The sequence below is a fragment of the Protomyctophum parallelum genome (assembly GCF_964188405.1).
Source record: "Protomyctophum parallelum genome assembly, chromosome: 1".
Classification (NCBI taxonomy): Eukaryota; Metazoa; Chordata; class Actinopteri; order Myctophiformes; family Myctophidae; genus Protomyctophum; species Protomyctophum parallelum.
In genome coordinates this window covers 81,655,020-81,672,700 of record NC_139697.1, presented here as the reverse complement: position 1 = coordinate 81,672,700, position 17,681 = coordinate 81,655,020, and the positions used below count along the sequence as shown (strand labels likewise).

The window sequence follows — 17,681 nt, the reverse complement described above, 5'->3', positions numbered from 1 at the left end:
AGAGAGGATTTATAAAATTGCACTGTGATAAATTATGATTAATACTGGAAAACTTTGAGATGTAATAGAACCATATACAATATACATCCATGTGATATCTTAAAAGATGGATGACACTATCAAATGCTATTAATGATTGACTGTAAAATTAGACATAAAAATTTAATCACACCCGTGTGAAGTGAGGGGAGCTCTTATCATCATACATAATGTCATTCCGGCCAATCACAATTAGCGACCTTACTTTTGTCTTCAATGTTTACACACTTTTGTCTTCAATGTTTGCGTTTACACTCAAAGCTTGGCAAAAATATGTCAATATGACCTTATGCGATTATTTGCTCAAGGATTTCTATATTGGAAGTATTATGCCATTTCTTACCTGTTGGTGTTCTCTGACTCCTGATGTAATGTTTTCCACTGCTGTGTCCAACAGTTTGATAAAAAGATCCTGGAATAAATCAAATAAAAATGTTCACAATCAACTTCACACAAGATATGCTAATGCATTTGCCAGACATTACGCAAAGCTTGTTTCTCTAGTCGGTTACCACTGAAGTTATTTAGATCAAAGGTAGCGTTCTGAAAGGAGATTAAAAGTCATAATTGTAGGCCTGTGTAATCCAGTCTGGCAGTGTGCCACGGGTTCGACTCCCGATCTCGACGGCCTTTACTGCATGTCTCTCCCCCACATCTCTCTCCCCATTTCCTGTCAGCCTACTGTCTGTCCCTCCATAAAAAAAATATAAAATAAAGGCGAAAGCCAAAAATAAATAAATAAATAAATAAAAATAAAAAGTCATAATTGTACTTACAGGGAATTTATTCAGGATGTCGACGAACATCTGTGCAGTTAATGGACATTTCCTCTTTGTCATAAAGGCGCACAGGGCGTCTTTAAAGATGGCTACAACCCGCTCCACATCCAAGCTCCCCATGGAGAGCAACTAGACATAGAACAGAGTGATTAGTTACACGCTAGGGAACGCTTTGTGGCTCAGAGTAGACTGTGACATTTATGGAATTCTTATTATGGCGGTGAAAAAGCAGCAAACCCAATCGGTTAACCACATGAACCATAGCATGCCTATTCTGTTGGTATGTCTAACAAAATACACGCACCCTTCTGTGAATGTGATAATAAGCAAAGATTTGTCTACAAAAATAGATCTACAACCCAAGCTAGAAGCCTCTGCTGCCCTGGCGTGGGTCACACTTTAAGCACTTGTTCTTATTCCAAATTCCTTTAATCTACACACTACATATGCACAATAACTCCCTGACACTTTTTCTGACAACATCCAATCCGCTACGTGCAATCTCCATTCGGACGGGCGGCAAAATGGGCCTATTATCAAACCTTGGGATAAAATGGAGGAATCTTTAGAAAAGGCATAAAGTGAGACGTACATCCTCAGCAGGTGTGTCTGATGTCTTCTCCTCTTTGGTCTCGGATGCACTTCTCAGTACTTTGACAAGGTACAGAGATGCACTGCAGAAAAACAAAGACAGCATTGTCAGCTCAAAACCAGTGACAGCATAAAGACTTGATTAGCATAAAAATCCAATGTTGCAAAGTAACGGATGAGATGCCTCAATCTCATTTAAGATTGCAGGCCTGTGCAGATTGTTCCATGTCTGGATGTGCCCCTTCCCACAAATTGTGCTTCCAAGTACTCTTGATGAATACAGCGTGTCTCTATTTATTCTAGTCATGTGATAAAAAGGTCCAACCTGAAGAAGTAGTAGGAGACTGAGGAGTCTGCCTGCTTCCTGGCTTTGTTCATCAGTTTCTCTATCAGGTCATGGAGCTCCCCTGCTCGGTCTCCAACTGTCTTACAGTAAGACTTAGACCTGCACAGCTGGTTCCTAGGGAGTGCGCACGCGCACACACACACACACACACACACACACACACACACACACACACACACACACACACACACACACACACACACACACACACACACACACACACACACACACACACACACACACACACACACACACACACACACACACACACACACACACACACACACACACACACACACACACACACACACACACACACACACACACACACACACACACACACACACACACTTTACAATAGCGCCATGACTATCATTGTGTTCCTGTTTCCTGTGTCTACCAATTAATTCTGATGGCAAATAGCGCCTATTTTATAGAATTTAACCCATTAAGACCTTGATATATACTTGAACTTTATATACATTTGTCTGGAAACAATCCTGAAATAATAAATAAACGACAGCATTTCAGAAACAATGCAAAGACGTTTTGGGGGCGGAGCTTACTTGAAGATGTCTGCAGCCTTGCGTAGGAAATCCTGCTCCTGCTGGTCACTGTCAGAGCTCATGCCCCTCTCGATGATGGTGAGGAGGGGCTCCACCAAGTCCAGGACCAGAGGGCTGCGGTCCTGCTTGTCCAGAAACACCTCCAAGAGATCCAACACCTACAACAAGTCAGGTCAACAACAGTGAGCGGCCTCATGAGGAGTTAAGAGAAGAAATGTTTGCAAGAATTCTTTGAGTAAACAAGACAGCTTTAAGTTTAAAGGGGAACACCACCACCTTTTTGGACTGCTGCTGCTCTGTTCACAATCGAGACAGCTACGTTCACAACTTCTGTACAGTACGTCACTGTTTAAAGAACAGAACGCAGTTTGAGCTCGTTTTCACTGCTGCTTATTTTTTTTTAAATACTGTCAGAGCGCTAGAGAGAACTCTTCAAGGCTATGGACAAACCTTTTCCCTAGTTCTGAGGGAGGATGGGGTTCTCCAGCTCATGGAAGATAGGTAGCTCAGTCGGTAGAGCTCTCGCCTTTGGACCACAAGTTCATGGGTTTGATCCCGAGCACCGCCAACTCAGCGTATGAGTAGCGTGGCTTGGGTGTGGAAAGATACTGGGGTTTCAAGTACTGGGAGCTGATGGTAGTTGTGACGCTCCACCTCAGCAATCCACCTCCCAGAGTCTAACGCATTGTGGCGGGGACAGACTCCTGCCTGTTACCGGCCGATACTGACAATAAGCCACTGCTTCTTCTTCTTCTTTTTTTATCGGTTCACCATTAGCCGTTGGTGTTTATCGGTTACCAATGTCTTAACGGATAACGGTTATCGGTTGGCCATCCCTAGTGCGCCAAGTTGTGCACTAGGCATGGCGCTGCACTTCAGCAATCAATCTCCCAGGGGTCTAGCGCATTGTAATAGACTACTGTATTTTTCATAACTCTATAAAGCAATTATAAAACTATTAGCACACATACCAGCCCTTTAAACCCCTTATGTTCTCCAAGTTTGACTATTATGAAATAGGGAACTGGGACACTAGGTTTCATGTGATTAAGCATAAACGTGTATTTTCTACCTTGATCTTGAAGTCTCGGATCAGCATCTTATCTTTGTGCAGTCGTTTCTTCTCATCCTTCTTGGCCTCCGTCTTTTTCTTCTGCTCAGAGAAGAGCATCGCAAGGCTCTTATCCAGCTTCATCATGGATTCATCGTCCATCTCCTCGTCGTCATCATCACTGCCATCTTCCTCTATAGGCTACATGTGGGAGGTAGTGTGACTGATGTTATAACATACTCACTTCATACACCTAATAAAACACATTTCTGCTTAAAGGAGACAATTAAAGCCTTTAAGCCAGGGGGTCATGTTGGCTTGTGGTGGACATTTGTCAAAATTACATTTTTGCCACAGGCATACAAATGAGTGGCCAATAATATTACCAGAAACACAAAGACATAGCCCTGAATGGCCCCGAATGACCATAAAGGGTCTGTTGGTGTACAAATGGAGTCCCACTATAATTACTATTATTATACATCATTAGCGGACTCATAATATGCCATAGTGTCATAGTAATTCTCTGTCATACTATTATTCTGAAGAAAACCTAGAGATTTGACATTCAGTAATTGGCTATTATGATCAAAATAAGAACATGGTGTGCAAAACAGAAAATCTAAAGCTTGCCACGGCCGAGGCCAAGTCTTTTACCACAGACACATTTGTCCGTGTAGGGACATATTAACAACCCCTGCCCATATTAACAATACAGCATCCACTAGAAACCCACCATGGTATTCTGCTGATGGAAGACCTTCATCACCTCCAGGCGGAAGTTTGGATCTACGTCGCCTTGCTCCTGATCCTCCATTAGCTCATTATCATCTTCATCATCATCTTCATCATCGTCATCATCATCAGACTCCCCAGACTCTTCCTCCTGGAATTAGCCAGTGCAATGTATTAAAAGGTGGTACACGAGCAATATATATTTCTTTAAGATAAGTGTTCGATATTCTGATGTTTCTGTGTTTGTTCAATAATACAGGTCTCCCAGTCTCTCAAGCTGGTTGCGCACACATTTTGTTTTTTAATACCGGGACAATAAACATCTCATCTTATCTAATCGCTAAGAAAATAATCGATAGCTGCAGCCCTAGTAGAGATGAGTTTGATGAACAAACACATTTTAAATGTCCTTGGCACAATGTGTACAGTACAGTTGTACACATTGTGTACAATAAACCCCCAACGATTTACTGTACATATATATTTTTGCCATTAGTGTTTATTGCTAATAGATGATGTCTAGGATATAGCATTACTGACAGCTGACGCGGAAGTGATGGCGCCTGAGTTTGTGGTCGTCCGTCTCCCGCTGTTTGTTCTGGTTGTGTTTGTGCTTGTTCTAACAGTTGTCACAGAAAATGTCAACTCTCTACTGGTCGCCAAGCCCTGCTGGATATTCGCCTTGCTAGTGAAAATTTGACTCAGTTTCCGAGACAGAAAACGTTTCCTCTGCCACCGCTGCTCGCGGGTATACCTGCTCACTTGTGCGCTCCTCTCCCCCGTCGGAGACGGCACAAGACCCGCTCCCGTGGTAAACGCAGCGGCCAACTGGTGAGGCTGAAAGCCGCCCTGGTGCATTTCTCTGCATCTACCCTGGTTGGAAATGGATCGACCTGTCTCTACTCTGTCTCCCGTCGCTCTCTCTCGAGCCTATCGGCACCTGGCTGGTGCCTGTCACTGACACTGACGTGGATAAGGATTTCCCGAACCGTCGCTGCTCTCCCCACCTCCGCAGACGAGGAGTGAACCACTGCTGCCTTCGACCTCTCGCCCGGGCTCCCGCGGCCGGGACTGAACGAAGCGCTGCCCCGCCTCCAGCAAGGATCGCCCTGGTGAATGCTAGGTCACCAACAAACAAAACGTTTATCCTGAATGATTTCTTCGTCACACGTCAGCTTGACTTTCTGTCAATCACCGAGACTTGGGAGAGAGCCGGTGAGTCAACCACTTTTTCCGAACTTTTGCCGCCTGGCTGTGTGTATTTCAGCACTCCACGAACGACTGGCAAGGGAGGTGGAATTGCGACAGTTTCCAAACAAAACTTTGACTGTAAACAGCTGTCACCGCTCTCATTCTCCAGTTTCGAGCTGAACATGTTTGAGCTGGGTCGCTCTCCTCCTGTACTGTACGCTGTAATATACAGACCGCCAAAATACAACAAGCACTTCATCCCTGATTTCTCAGACTTTCTGGCTGAAATAATGCCGAAGTATAATCATGCTTTAATTCTGGGTGATGTAAATATACACGTGTGCTGTCCCTCTAAGCCAATGGCTAGTGAATTCTTAAGTCTCATAAGTTCCTTTGATCTTGTGCAGTCTGTGTCTGGTCCCACACAAGAGCACGGGCACACATTGGACTTGGTCCTCTCATATGGTTTACCTGTTTCTAATGTTGAAATATGTGGTGCTTTCTTCTCTGACCATATGCCTGTTGTTTAATATGTCACTCCCATGTCACACTGTTAAACAAGCTGCACCAGCTATTAGATGCCGTATACTTAACTCTTCCACTGCCGCCCGTTTCTCGTCTGCCTTCACTAGTGCAACAGTACCAAGCCCAGCCAGCCTTGTGTGTATGACCACAGATGAGCTAACTGCTCGCTTTGATTCCATCTGTCATAAAGCCCTTGATACTGTTGCTCCCATTAAAACCAGGCGTGCTAGACCTAAAACTGAGCCCTGGTTAAATGACAGCACACGGAAGGTCCGAAAAGAGTGCAGGCGAGCTGAACGTCAGTGGAAAAAAGATAAGCTAACGGTGTCGTTTGACATTTTGCGTGATAGTTGGCGTAAATACCAGCTAATTGTCAAAACTGAAAAAATGAAATACTTTTCAGATATCATTGTGACAAACTGTCACAAACCTCAGGTTTTATTTAAAACTATAAACGACATTCTTGACGTCCCCCAGCCTGTCTGTCTAGATGCTTCCCCTGAAACATGTGAGCTCTTTTTTATGTTTTTTATGGAAAAAGTAGCTAACATTAGGGCTAGCATCCCTACTCCGACACATGACCCGTCTACTGCTGTCACCTGCCCCGCCATTTTGAGCCACTTTGAGCCTGTGTCTCTTATTCAGCTAGAGGAAATTATTTCCCAAATAAAACCAACTGGCTCCCCCTTAGACGTCCTTCCCCCTCGGCTGGCTAAAGAGACCAGTGGTGCTACAGGGCCGGATCTCCTATCGATCTTAAACCGGTGCCTAGCAGGTGTACCAGCCGTTTTTTAACATGCTGTGGTACAGCCGTTGCTTAAAAAGCACAACCTCGATCCCTCTGTCCCATCCAACTTCAGGCCTATTTCCAAGCTCCCGTTTAACTCAAAAGTTATGGAAAAATGCGTCCTGGCCCAACTGATGCCCCATCTGAACGCCCATGGCATCTTAGAAGTGTTCCAGTCTGGGTACAAAACCCTCCATAGTACTGAGACTGCACTCATACGAATTTTTAATGATATATTTTTGGCTACGGACTCTGGTGATTCTCTTATTTTGGTGCTCTAGGACCAGCATTTTGCTCTCTCGCTTGGAGCACTGGGTTAGCATTAGAGGGTCAGCACTGGAGTTTTTCAGATCCTACCTGTCAGGGAGAAGTCTCTGTGTCACCCTAGGAGACGCTACATCCTCCACAGCATCCCTCCACTGTGGGGTGCCACAGGGCTCGATCTTAGGTCCAATCTTGTTTATGTTGTACCTGCTCCCCCTAGGATCTATTTTTTAGAAAACACGGTGTTTCCTTCCACTGTTACGCTGATGACAGCCAAATCTACCTGCCTCTGAAACGTAACAACCCTGACTCCTTAAAACCCTTGCTCGCTTGCCTGGAGGATGTAAAAGCATGGCTGGCGTTAAACTTTTTAAACTTTAACGACGGCAAGACCGAAGTTATGGTGTTTGGGCCAAGCAACAATGTGTTTCCTCCCGGTGATTTAGGTCCCCTTGAGCCTTTCTTAAAGCCAATTGCCACCAATCTAGGCGTTAAAATAGACTCTGATCTAAAAATGGACAAACAGGTAAATGAAACAGTCAGAAAGAGCTTCTTCCAGCTGAGAAGGCTGGCAAAGATTAAATCTTGTCTTTCCCGCCCTGTGTTCGAAACTGTTATCCATGCCTTTATGACATCCCTCCTCGACTACTGTAATGCCCTGTATATTGGAGTCAACCAGGTCTCCATATCTCGCTTACAGTTAGTCCAGAATGCCGCCGCACGGTTGCTTACAGGTACACGTAAGCGTGACCATATTAGTCCTGTACTAGCCTCCCTCCATTGGCTTCCTGTGCGATACAGGATTGATTTTAAAGTTTTGCTTTTTGTTTTCAAATATTTAAATGGTTTGGCACCCATTTATCTCTCTGAACTACTCAAACCGTATGTTCCCACAAGGACCCTCAGGTCCTCTGACCAGCTTCTCCTGGTGGTGCCTAAATCAAGGCTGAAGCTCAGAGGGAACCAGGCTTTTGCAGTCGCAGCTCCCAAGCTCTGGAATGAGCTGCCTCTGCACATAAGACAGGCCCCCACTCTTCAGGTGTTTAAATCACGCCTCAAGACATATTTTTATTCTTTGGCTTTTCCTAGCATAGTATGAGCTTTTTGATGTTGAAAGTGACACTGTGTACTGTATGTTGTTTGTTTTTTAAATGAAGCTGTGATTTTTATTATTTTATTGTAAAGCACTTTGGTACAACTTGTTATTTAAATGGGCTATAGAAATAAAGATGGTATGGTATGGTATGGTATTACATAATATGTCTTTGAATGTCTATGAATTGAATACACAGACCTCAACGGAAACTATTCGTTTGCAACTTTGCATTTCTGTCTCATAAAGTATCATACAAAGTCAGCGTTATGTCTATTCCAAACAAGACTACACACCTCCATGTCCTCGTCTTCATCGAACTCCTGTGGCTTTTTACTGGCGGTCTTCATGTCGTCTGTAACCACCACAGCACTGTCGTCCGCGTCTTTATCTGGGTCCAGGACCTACACAACAACACAACCACCACAGCTGTTTATCTGGGTCCAGGACCAACACAACAACACAACCACCACAGCTGTTTATCTGGGTCCAGGACCAACACAACAACACAACCACCACAGCTGTTTATCTGGGTCCAGGACCAACACAACAACACAACCACCACAGCTGTTTATCTGGGTCCAGGACCAACACAACAACACAACCACCACAGCTGTTTATCTGGGTCCAGGACCAACACAACAACACATGTCAACCACAGCTGAGCTTTGGAGCAGCCATTCCCACACTGTGTGGAACGTTAGAATATTGCAAGTGGGCCCCCAAATAATTGTCAAAACAGTAGTGTTTCACATACATACATACATACATATGTGTATAATGTCATGGTAATTTTTGTCTTTAAAATGTTGTTTTCATTGTGATACAGATAAATATTCTCTGAAATTGCATGCGGACCAACCACTAGACGACTTAACACAGCAGGCTTGTTAAGTGGTCTGGTGGTGGGTGGTCCACGCTTTCGAGATGCTCTCAACACAAGTAGGCCCTGATTCAGAGGCTGCTTTTAGAGGACCGTGAGCACAATGGTAACAACCCCCACACTGCAACAGCCATGTTTTAACACATTTAGGACTGACGTTGAATTAAAATAAAATCACACCCGTGTTAACCGAGTGGTGCAACTCCCCTCTTCCCCCCCGCCGCCCCTCGCTCTCATTCTCTCTCTCTCTCATTAGCAGGCAACAGTGCAGCACTATCTCTCTCTCTCTCTGTTTCTGGCACAACAGTGCCCCTACTGGTACTCATACTGGTGCTCATAGGTTAACATGGACATAGTCACATAGGTTAACACGGACATAGTCACAGTCACATAGGTGAACACGGACATTGCTGTTCCTTGGAGTGGTTGCCCCACTCAAAAACGTTCGCTCTGAAAGAATATATATTCAAAGATTTGTGCCGCATTTTTACGATTTTTCAAAAATAGCAGACCTACAAGCTCGTAGGGTGGCGCGCTACATTAAGACTGAGAGCCACTTACGTCCAGGATGGCAGTGAGTGCCCTGGCAGTGACGTGGGGACAGATGGAAGAGAAGACCGTCTTGCAGACCTGTCGTATGTGGCGGCTGGGCTGGGACAGGAGGGACAACAGGATATCCACCACCACCTCCACCCAGTGGGGTTCATCCTCATCTTTTGCTGTAGGGGGAGAGTAAATTTATACTTTATTCATTCCCTCTCACGGCACACTCACCCTTACACGTGACCCACATGAACCCCGGCGTCCTGATTCCAGGGGCGAGCATTTGGTGAAAATAGGAGATGCAGTGAGCTTGTAGATTGGCTATTTTTGGACTGCGACACACAGTCGTACGACAGGCTAAATTAATCGGCATCTCAAATTTGAAATGGTGACAGCCCTAGTCGGGGGACGACACAGGGACCTTCTGACTCCCAGATGGCCTCTCTACCCATTCAGCTATGGCTTCTCCGTTTCATTAAACGTTGTGTTCCGTTATCATTTGGATTCTGTCTTCCAGTTTTGTCAGCTTGTTTGGTTTTCCTCTGTCGCCGTTGCTTGCTTTCAGGTGAGACAGATGTTTTTACAAGCCCCATAGGAGTTTTTAACTTCGCCTGCATGAATTATACTTTTATTATATTGTACAGCTTATGTGTTTATCCTACAATAAACCACACAAGAACTACATTAAAAACAGAGGTAGCTATATACATTCCCCAATTACATTATGTATGTATTATGTTTATAATTATGCTATCATAGTTTTGTTGACTATAGAACAAATGAAGTATCCATTATATAAACACGTACTGTAAGCATTAGGTTTTTACCTCAACATATTTTTGTTTCTTGATCTACTTTAACCTTAACAAAGACATGATTTAAGTAAGTAAAAGTAAGTAGAACAGATTTTCAAGCTAACATTGCACCACGTTGTTAAGTTGAAATCCTGTTTTTTCAGCAATGCATTAGGATAGATATTAAGATATTAGGATAGCATCGATACAAACAGGAACAGGAACATTACCTGGTTTCTTTTTCTTCTTGGACTCTTGGGCATCCTTCATGCAGTTCTGGAGGTCCTGCATTATGTCCACCAGCTCCTCTGGGGCCTTAACAGCCACACACACACAATGTTTTATTGAGGATTTATGGAAGCCTATTTTACTGGCCAACATATTTAAAAATGTTTTCATCGCAGTTTTAGTGGCTTCAGCTAGGGTTTAAGCAATGTCCATGTGCACAGCTGCGCGCGTGCGCACACATGCACTATACTGAAAAGAAGCACTTGGAACGAGTCCCAGTCAACAAGGTCTGTAAAATGTAGATAGAATTGAATTTCTAATGTGTTTCTCTCCAGGGCTATGGAGGTCCGGTGTGTTATTTTGCTGTGGCAGGCACAGTAATAAAGAAATGCTAGTGATACCTTAAAGAGATGGATGCCAACCAACAGGAACAGCTGCTGGAAAGCATTGGTTTCTGGTGCATTGCTTTTCTTGGCTTTCTTCATCAGAGCGGTCACTGACTCCAGCATGCTGAAACAGCGGACAGGAAACAAACTGAGAGGTTAGGGCTGGGCAATTAACTGAAAATATTATCAAAACCGGATATTTAGAACCAATAATGGATTTAATCTAGCTCATGTAGGTTAATCAATTCATCGACCAGCCGTTTTGTGAAATGACTAAATCCATTAGTCGGTCTGATTAACCACATAAACCTGTGTTATACATCATTGCATTGCTTACAAAATAGCAGATCTACAAGCTCATAATGTGTATTGATGCAATGTGACATGCTGTGCGCTTGTAGATTTGCTAGTTTATATTGATACTATATTTTCGCTTTTTTGTAATTGTTCATTAAAAGGTTAACATTTTTTAAAATTGTGTTTTTGATTTAAAGTCAGCTATCACCCAGCCTTATGACAGGTATCAAACTGTCTATGGAATGGATTGCTGCATGATTACGGTCCTATCCCTAAATGGGACTGAAAAATGTATGAACAATTAATGAAAAAATTATGAACGCTATAAGCTAATTTGATGTACAGTATAAGAGTGGGCACAATGTCAAGTGATCTTAATGGTAAATTGATGTTTCTTAATGCTGGATAGCTTGTTCCATTTCTCTTCCACTGCAATTGGAGAGAGTTCACTTCCTTAGCCAGCATCATTTCAATAGGGTTACTTTTTAAGATTTATTTTTGCCATTTGCCACTCTTTATTTCAGCATAGAGAGACAGGCAACGAAGTGCCGAGAGAGAGAGAGACAGACATGCGAGACCAGACAGGATTTGAACCTGGGTCATTGTGCTCTACATGAGCATATGTTCTCTGGATGAGCCACCAGGCACCCCATTGTCTATTGTTTTTCCTCTTACCCGTCCCAGGCTTGTCTTTGCTCAGGGCTGAAGGGCTGAGCACTCTGGACATATTTTGGCTGGTTGAGCAGGACCTGGGCATACTGCACCAGGCAGTAGACCCACAATGTTCCGTCAGCCGTCACGCCCTGGACGCGCTTCTGGTTGAGGGCTGCAACCTCGGCGGAGTCCCCCAGCACTGGCAGGTGATACATGTGCTGTAGCAGCCTGGAGTGGAGGGTGGGACAGTTGGAAAGCCATTAGGCATGAGATGCATGTGCTGTTAGGCATGCTGCAGTAGAAAAGTGGTTCTCAAATTTCTTCATGTCAATTGGATCCCCAAATTGATAGGGATTTGGCTGCGAAGCCTCAGACTTATTTTGTGCATTGTAAATTTTTATTTTAGCCTCATTTCTATATCTTTTCATCCCAACTTATTTTTCTTATTCTTTTCATTTCACTAAATTACTATCTTGTGTATATTGCAGTGCTATTGTTGCAGTCTTGCAGACATGCTGCACCAACATTTCGCTACTTACGAGTGAGTGACAACCCTCATGATACCTCTTAAATCTTAATGCTCTGTTATATTCCTTCTACCCGTCCCTGGTTTAGTATTTTGTCCCGTCTTAGATGTAGTCTGAAGCAATATACTTGTATAAGGCTTATTTATGTATGCTTATGTTTGTTTGTCCTGTTGAAAATCACTAAAAAGAAAATGACATGGGTAGAAAGGTCTATCCAGAATGGAGTCCCGTTTTATGCAGTCTGAACGACAAAAAGAACTATATGGTTTTTCACAAATCAGATTTGAATCACTCCTTAGCCTTGTTCTTGTTCAGACTAAATACAACCATATCCGACACCAATCGAAAATAACAAGGCAAATAATGATTTACAAATATGTAACCAAAAGTTAGTTAAAGAGCTCTTACCCAAAGAAGGAACTGACTATAATGGCTCTAGTCCTGTCATCCAGTGGCATAGAGAGCTTTCCTTCGGTCTCTGGTATGTCTGGAGTGGCCTTCTTGGCAGTGAAGAATGCATGGAAGAACACAAACCTGGAACCACAACAACACCACCTCACCGTCATTTCTTTGGGGCGAAGGAAAACAAGTGCTTGACAGAAGTTCACAGAACTAAACAAGAAGTGGGTCTGACCTCGCCACGTCCATCACCAGGCCCTCTTCTCTCTTCACCTGCTGGTTCTCGATTGAAGTGAGCCGAGCAACGATCCACTTCCTCAGACGAAACACGCAACCCTCTTTCCTGAGAGAAGAGAGAACGAGCAACAGTCAGAAGATGAGATAAACCTTTACTGGGTAAGAGCACAGTGATAACCAACCCATGGGTCAGTGTTTTGCCAAATAACTGGCAAAACTCTAACGCCAGGGCTCCACTGGGCGCGTCTGCGGCGCGTCTGCGTCGCGTCTCCGTCAGTGTCGGGAATGTGCCCTTTTAATCAATGGAGGGTGGCTCCACTGCCCGCGTTGCGTCGCGTCTCCGTCACCATAAAATTGAACCGGTTCGTTTTTTGACGCAAGCACGCGTGACGCACGCGTGACGCACGCGTGACGCGCCCAGTGGAGCCCTGGCGTAAGATTGTAATATAACATTAATATTAAATTAAACAATAAAAACAATGAATGATCCAAGGCGAAACAATTGATTGATTGACCATCCACATAAACATAACAATGCCAACCCATCTGCGAAAGCGAACGCTTTAAAAAAAGTGAAAAGTGGCCTGGGCCGTGCGACAAACGCTAAAACGGTTTTGTTGCATCTCAGATCATTGCCGTGGTTTGGGCTTAAACGGCTGCGCAGCATGATCGCGGAGTGATCGGTGTGCAAATTAAGTCGAGCACTGAGTGAGGGAGGAGCGGGCTGGGGGGGGGGGGGGGGGGGGGGGAATCCAGACGAGCGAATGTGTAGCGGAACAAAAGCCGCCTGGAGCTAAGAGCGTTTTCTCTGGTACAGTTATCCTTCTGTAGTGTAGTTCTGTAGTGTGTACATCTTACTAAGTGTGCCAGAGAGTCAGTCACTAATGATCCAAAACAGACACTCATTTCCAATTCAAAACTATTTTAAGAAACTGCACAGGAAAAATGTTTTCGCACTCTCAGAACTGTTAAGGGTCCATCTGGGCCCTTAAAGCTAATTTTTTGACACACTCAGAGATTTGACTGTGCAGCGGCACCATATGGCAAGCAGCATCAAACACCATATGTGCAAAGGTACAACCTTATGTCTACAGGCAAGGCAGTGCCAGGTATTATTAACTGCCACTAACTAAATACAGACATGACTTTTGCATATGAAATTCAAATAAACTCTTAAGTATTAGACCTTTAACCCATTAAGACCCATTCTACAAATGTCTTCTAAAATCAGTATATCTGCTATTGTTGAATAGCCAATGCTAAAAGCTAAAACGAGACAGAAGCTCAAAGCTATTCAACTTTTGTGCCATGTATGGCACAAAAGAAAAATAAGATAGGGGTATTTGGTCTATTTGTTTGAGAACCACTGACTGACACTACCTGTCCTTCTGTTGTCCTTCTGCCTGCGGGTTGTCCTTCTGCCTGCGGGTGCTGAAGTCCAGGCACATCTCCAGCTGGGGGTTGAGGAACATGGCCTTCAGCCAGTCCACGTAGCGCTGCAGCGCCGCGGGCCGGAGGTGCTGCGCCACCCGCCATGCCGACGGCACCACCGGGTAGCCCTCGTTGGTGAGGGTGGAGAAGCCCACCATCACGGCCAGCTGCCTGTCGGGGTCCTCGCAGCCTCGAAGGAAATCTGCCACGTAGGTCTCCATCTCTGGAGCCAGCTTGACGCGTTTGGGTTTCTGGGGGGGGTGGGGGGGGGCGGGGGGGGGGTGGACAATGGGAGAATCAGATATAACTAGAAAAAATGCCCCAGTGCCTGGCCTCCTGGTGGCGCTATGATGGCAAGGATGATGTGAAGCATTTGGTTCCAAAAAAGTGTTTTGCAAAAATCCACCTGTTGGCGCTATAACAGACCAATGTGGAAAGGGTGGTATATATTCATCAGCCTAGTAGGAGAGTCTGTGAAAGATTTCACGTAAATTGCACGCAGCTTTCATGATTTGATGCTTTTTGTTTCAAAAGGGCCAATCCTGCAAACTTTGAAAGCCAATTAGGATGGAATATGAAATATCGGACAGATCCATCTTGAACACATGACTATAGAGATAGTGTGTAACGATTTGCGGGATTTTTGGACAGAATCTGGAGGAGTAATATAAAAAATGTGTTTTTCAAAAGTCTGCCTCCTAGTGGCGCTACAACAGGCCGGTCTGGAAATCTTGGGGCAGTGGTTCATCGTTGGCATCCAGGGAGTGTGTGAGCAAAATTTCGCATCGACCGGGTTAGCGGTGCCGGAGATTAGCTGTGTATTAGTGTGGAGTTTGCATGTTCTCCCCATGTCCCCTAGGGTAGGTACCCTCACAAAAAACATGCAGTAATCCTGGTCTCTAAACTACCTCCACCTGGCCAGCCGGGGCGCCTGATGGAGGGGAAAGGAACTGGTTGGAATAATGTGTTCCTTCCACACGCTACGTCCAACCGGGGAAACTCCTCTGTCAGGTGAAAAACAGCAGCTTGGACTCCTCATGCATAGAAGGAAGCATGAGGTCAGTGAGCTGCCCTCCCCAGGTTGGCAGAGGAAATGTAGCGCCCAGGATTACATTAGATAATTGACACTGGGTGAAAAAATGTGTTGCAAAATCGTGGGATAAATCAACTGATAGTACAAAGAAATGGGAACACATGTCACTGTCTGATAACTATAATCAACTACTCAAATTAAAACACTATCAATTCCTAAGCTTGCACATTTGAAGCACATTCTCCCCCCGCTAACATTGTTTTGATTCCACAAACCTGAGCCGAGACCACGTGCTCCCCATAGCGCTTCATCACCTCCCCATTGAGGACATTTTTCAGCTGGGACAGAGACAGCAGGGGCAGGGCGGCTCCCAGCAGACGGAAGCTTAGGAACCTGGAGAAATGCAGGCAAACGAGCCTCGGTCAACATCCAGAGCGGCAGGGTCTTCAACAGGGGGGTACAGGACCTCTAGGGGGCCCTCAGTTACAACAGCCCAAATCTTTGTGTGATTCAAACTGTTTTTTTATGTTAAGCCATATACATATCAATTTAGGGGTCCTTGACTTAAAAAGGCTTGAGAACCACTGATTTAGAAGGCCTTTGCAGAATTGGCCTCAGGCCTAAATTGGTTTAGAGCAGTGGTCCCCAAACCTTTTTGGCCGTGCACCCCCCCCCCCCCCCCATTACCTAGCTGATGCACCCCCCCAAAGTTCAGTCTCATAGTATTTGGCCGAAAATGATATTTTTTTAAATATGATTATGGCAAATAATCACAGAATGTCAAATGAAACCAATGGGCGCTTGTGGGTACATTTGGCTTAATTTTATGCGTTAAAATAATGTTAAACATCTGCATGAATTAATTTTCAAGAAGTCCTCACAATTGGAGAATGTAAAATAACTAGAATTTCGCGGCCGCTCATCCCAGAGTTACGTTGCCGCGCACTATGGGAAGAAGGAAATTGCGGGAGTTGACTCCACATGTAGTAACGGATGGGTTATTAGTTATTAGTATGTGTCCTTATTAGTGTAGTGTAGTGTAGTCAACACGTTATGGCTCATACACACTGCCCGGTATTTGCTGCGATTATGCTGTCGGGGAGCATTTTGGCGAAGGCCGACAAAACCCCTGAACTGACGTTAAGCGGTGCCCAAAAGTTATAGATCACAAAGGCTTTGCAGGTAGAGCACATGACATGGCCATAAAAAAATATATAATTTTAATATAAAAAACTATTTTTGCATCTGCCGCTTGAGATGACCTGAGATGACTTGATTGATTGACATAAAAAGTGGCCTGTCAGCTCAAACACACAATGCAATAGTTGTGGTTGCGTACAATCATCAGTAGCAAAGTCAAATACCAAAAATAAAAACCCTACCATTTCCATTTCCCCCACTCTATTTCCCATTCCATGTGCGTTTGTCTTATAGTTTCTCTGGCCTCTGTACTACTGCCACCTACCGTCCATTCATTGTATTACACAGTGGGTGAAAAAAACACACCCCTTAAGACTAAACCCGACCCATCAGAGGTGTGGCTTCCAGAGGTACCTTTGACATGACATTTTGTGTGTGTGTGTGTGTGTGTGTGTGTGTGTGTGTGTGTTTCGATGTGCAGGGCGTTGCTGAAAATGAGCACCTGTGCTCAGCTACTTCCCTGGGTAAATAAAAAAAAGAAAAAGAAAAAAAAAGAAAGGTACCTTTCAAAACCTATAGAAGTCAGCCTGGTAAAGACGAAGGGGACACCACTGTATGTAGCCTCAATTACATTTTGTAACTATTTTCTGCAATGGGATGATAGTTTTATTTGGTGGGTATATGAGCTGGTCGTTTTGAAAGTAGCACTGAAGTAAAAAAAAGTGTGGGCAGCCCTGGTATAGATGAATATATATATATATATATTCATTCCGTGGGTAAATCCCTGTAGTCTACCCACATATTGGTAGCCTATATTAGCCCAATATTGGCATTATGCATTTCCCTTGAATAATGTTGTGTGCGCACGTGCGCGTGCGGAGAAAGACAGAGTTATTTAATGAAACTGAAGATTATAACGTCCTGTATTGGTAGCCTATATTAGCCCAATATTGCCGTTACGCATTTCACTTGAATAATGTTGTGTGCGCACGTGCGCGTGCGGAGAAAGACAGTTATTTAATGAAACTCAAGATTATAACGTCCTGTCTCGCTGCCGCGGCGCCGCCGTGTAGGTGTGGCGTGGCAAGAGAGAGAGAGAGAGATCGTGTCTTCCAGGCGTGCGTGTGTGTGTGTGCAAGCCAGGCGTGCGTGTGTGTGCAGG

The 17,681-nt window shown here is 44.4% G+C and overlaps 1 protein-coding gene across 1 annotated transcript in view; it reads right to left on the bottom strand.

Moving 5' to 3' along the window:
* The window catches only part of mybbp1a (MYB binding protein (P160) 1a), a 31,942-nt gene that overhangs the window by 6,048 nt on the left and 8,213 nt on the right, over positions 1 to 17,681 (bottom strand). The window contains exons 8-23 of the mRNA XM_083783581.1: positions 15,655 to 15,772; positions 14,296 to 14,597; positions 12,914 to 13,021; positions 12,688 to 12,813; positions 11,774 to 11,980; positions 10,817 to 10,925; positions 10,418 to 10,502; positions 9,412 to 9,569; positions 8,264 to 8,371; positions 4,109 to 4,258; positions 3,394 to 3,573; positions 2,322 to 2,479; positions 1,735 to 1,869; positions 1,411 to 1,492; positions 816 to 947; positions 383 to 451 (exon numbers count right to left, since the gene is read on the bottom strand). Of these exons, the coding sequence (XP_083639707.1) occupies positions 383 to 451; positions 816 to 947; positions 1,411 to 1,492; positions 1,735 to 1,869; positions 2,322 to 2,479; positions 3,394 to 3,573; positions 4,109 to 4,258; positions 8,264 to 8,371; positions 9,412 to 9,569; positions 10,418 to 10,502; positions 10,817 to 10,925; positions 11,774 to 11,980; positions 12,688 to 12,813; positions 12,914 to 13,021; positions 14,296 to 14,597; positions 15,655 to 15,772 (2,227 nt within the window). The remainder of the gene's footprint in view (positions 1 to 382; positions 452 to 815; positions 948 to 1,410; positions 1,493 to 1,734; positions 1,870 to 2,321; positions 2,480 to 3,393; positions 3,574 to 4,108; positions 4,259 to 8,263; positions 8,372 to 9,411; positions 9,570 to 10,417; positions 10,503 to 10,816; positions 10,926 to 11,773; positions 11,981 to 12,687; positions 12,814 to 12,913; positions 13,022 to 14,295; positions 14,598 to 15,654; positions 15,773 to 17,681) is intronic.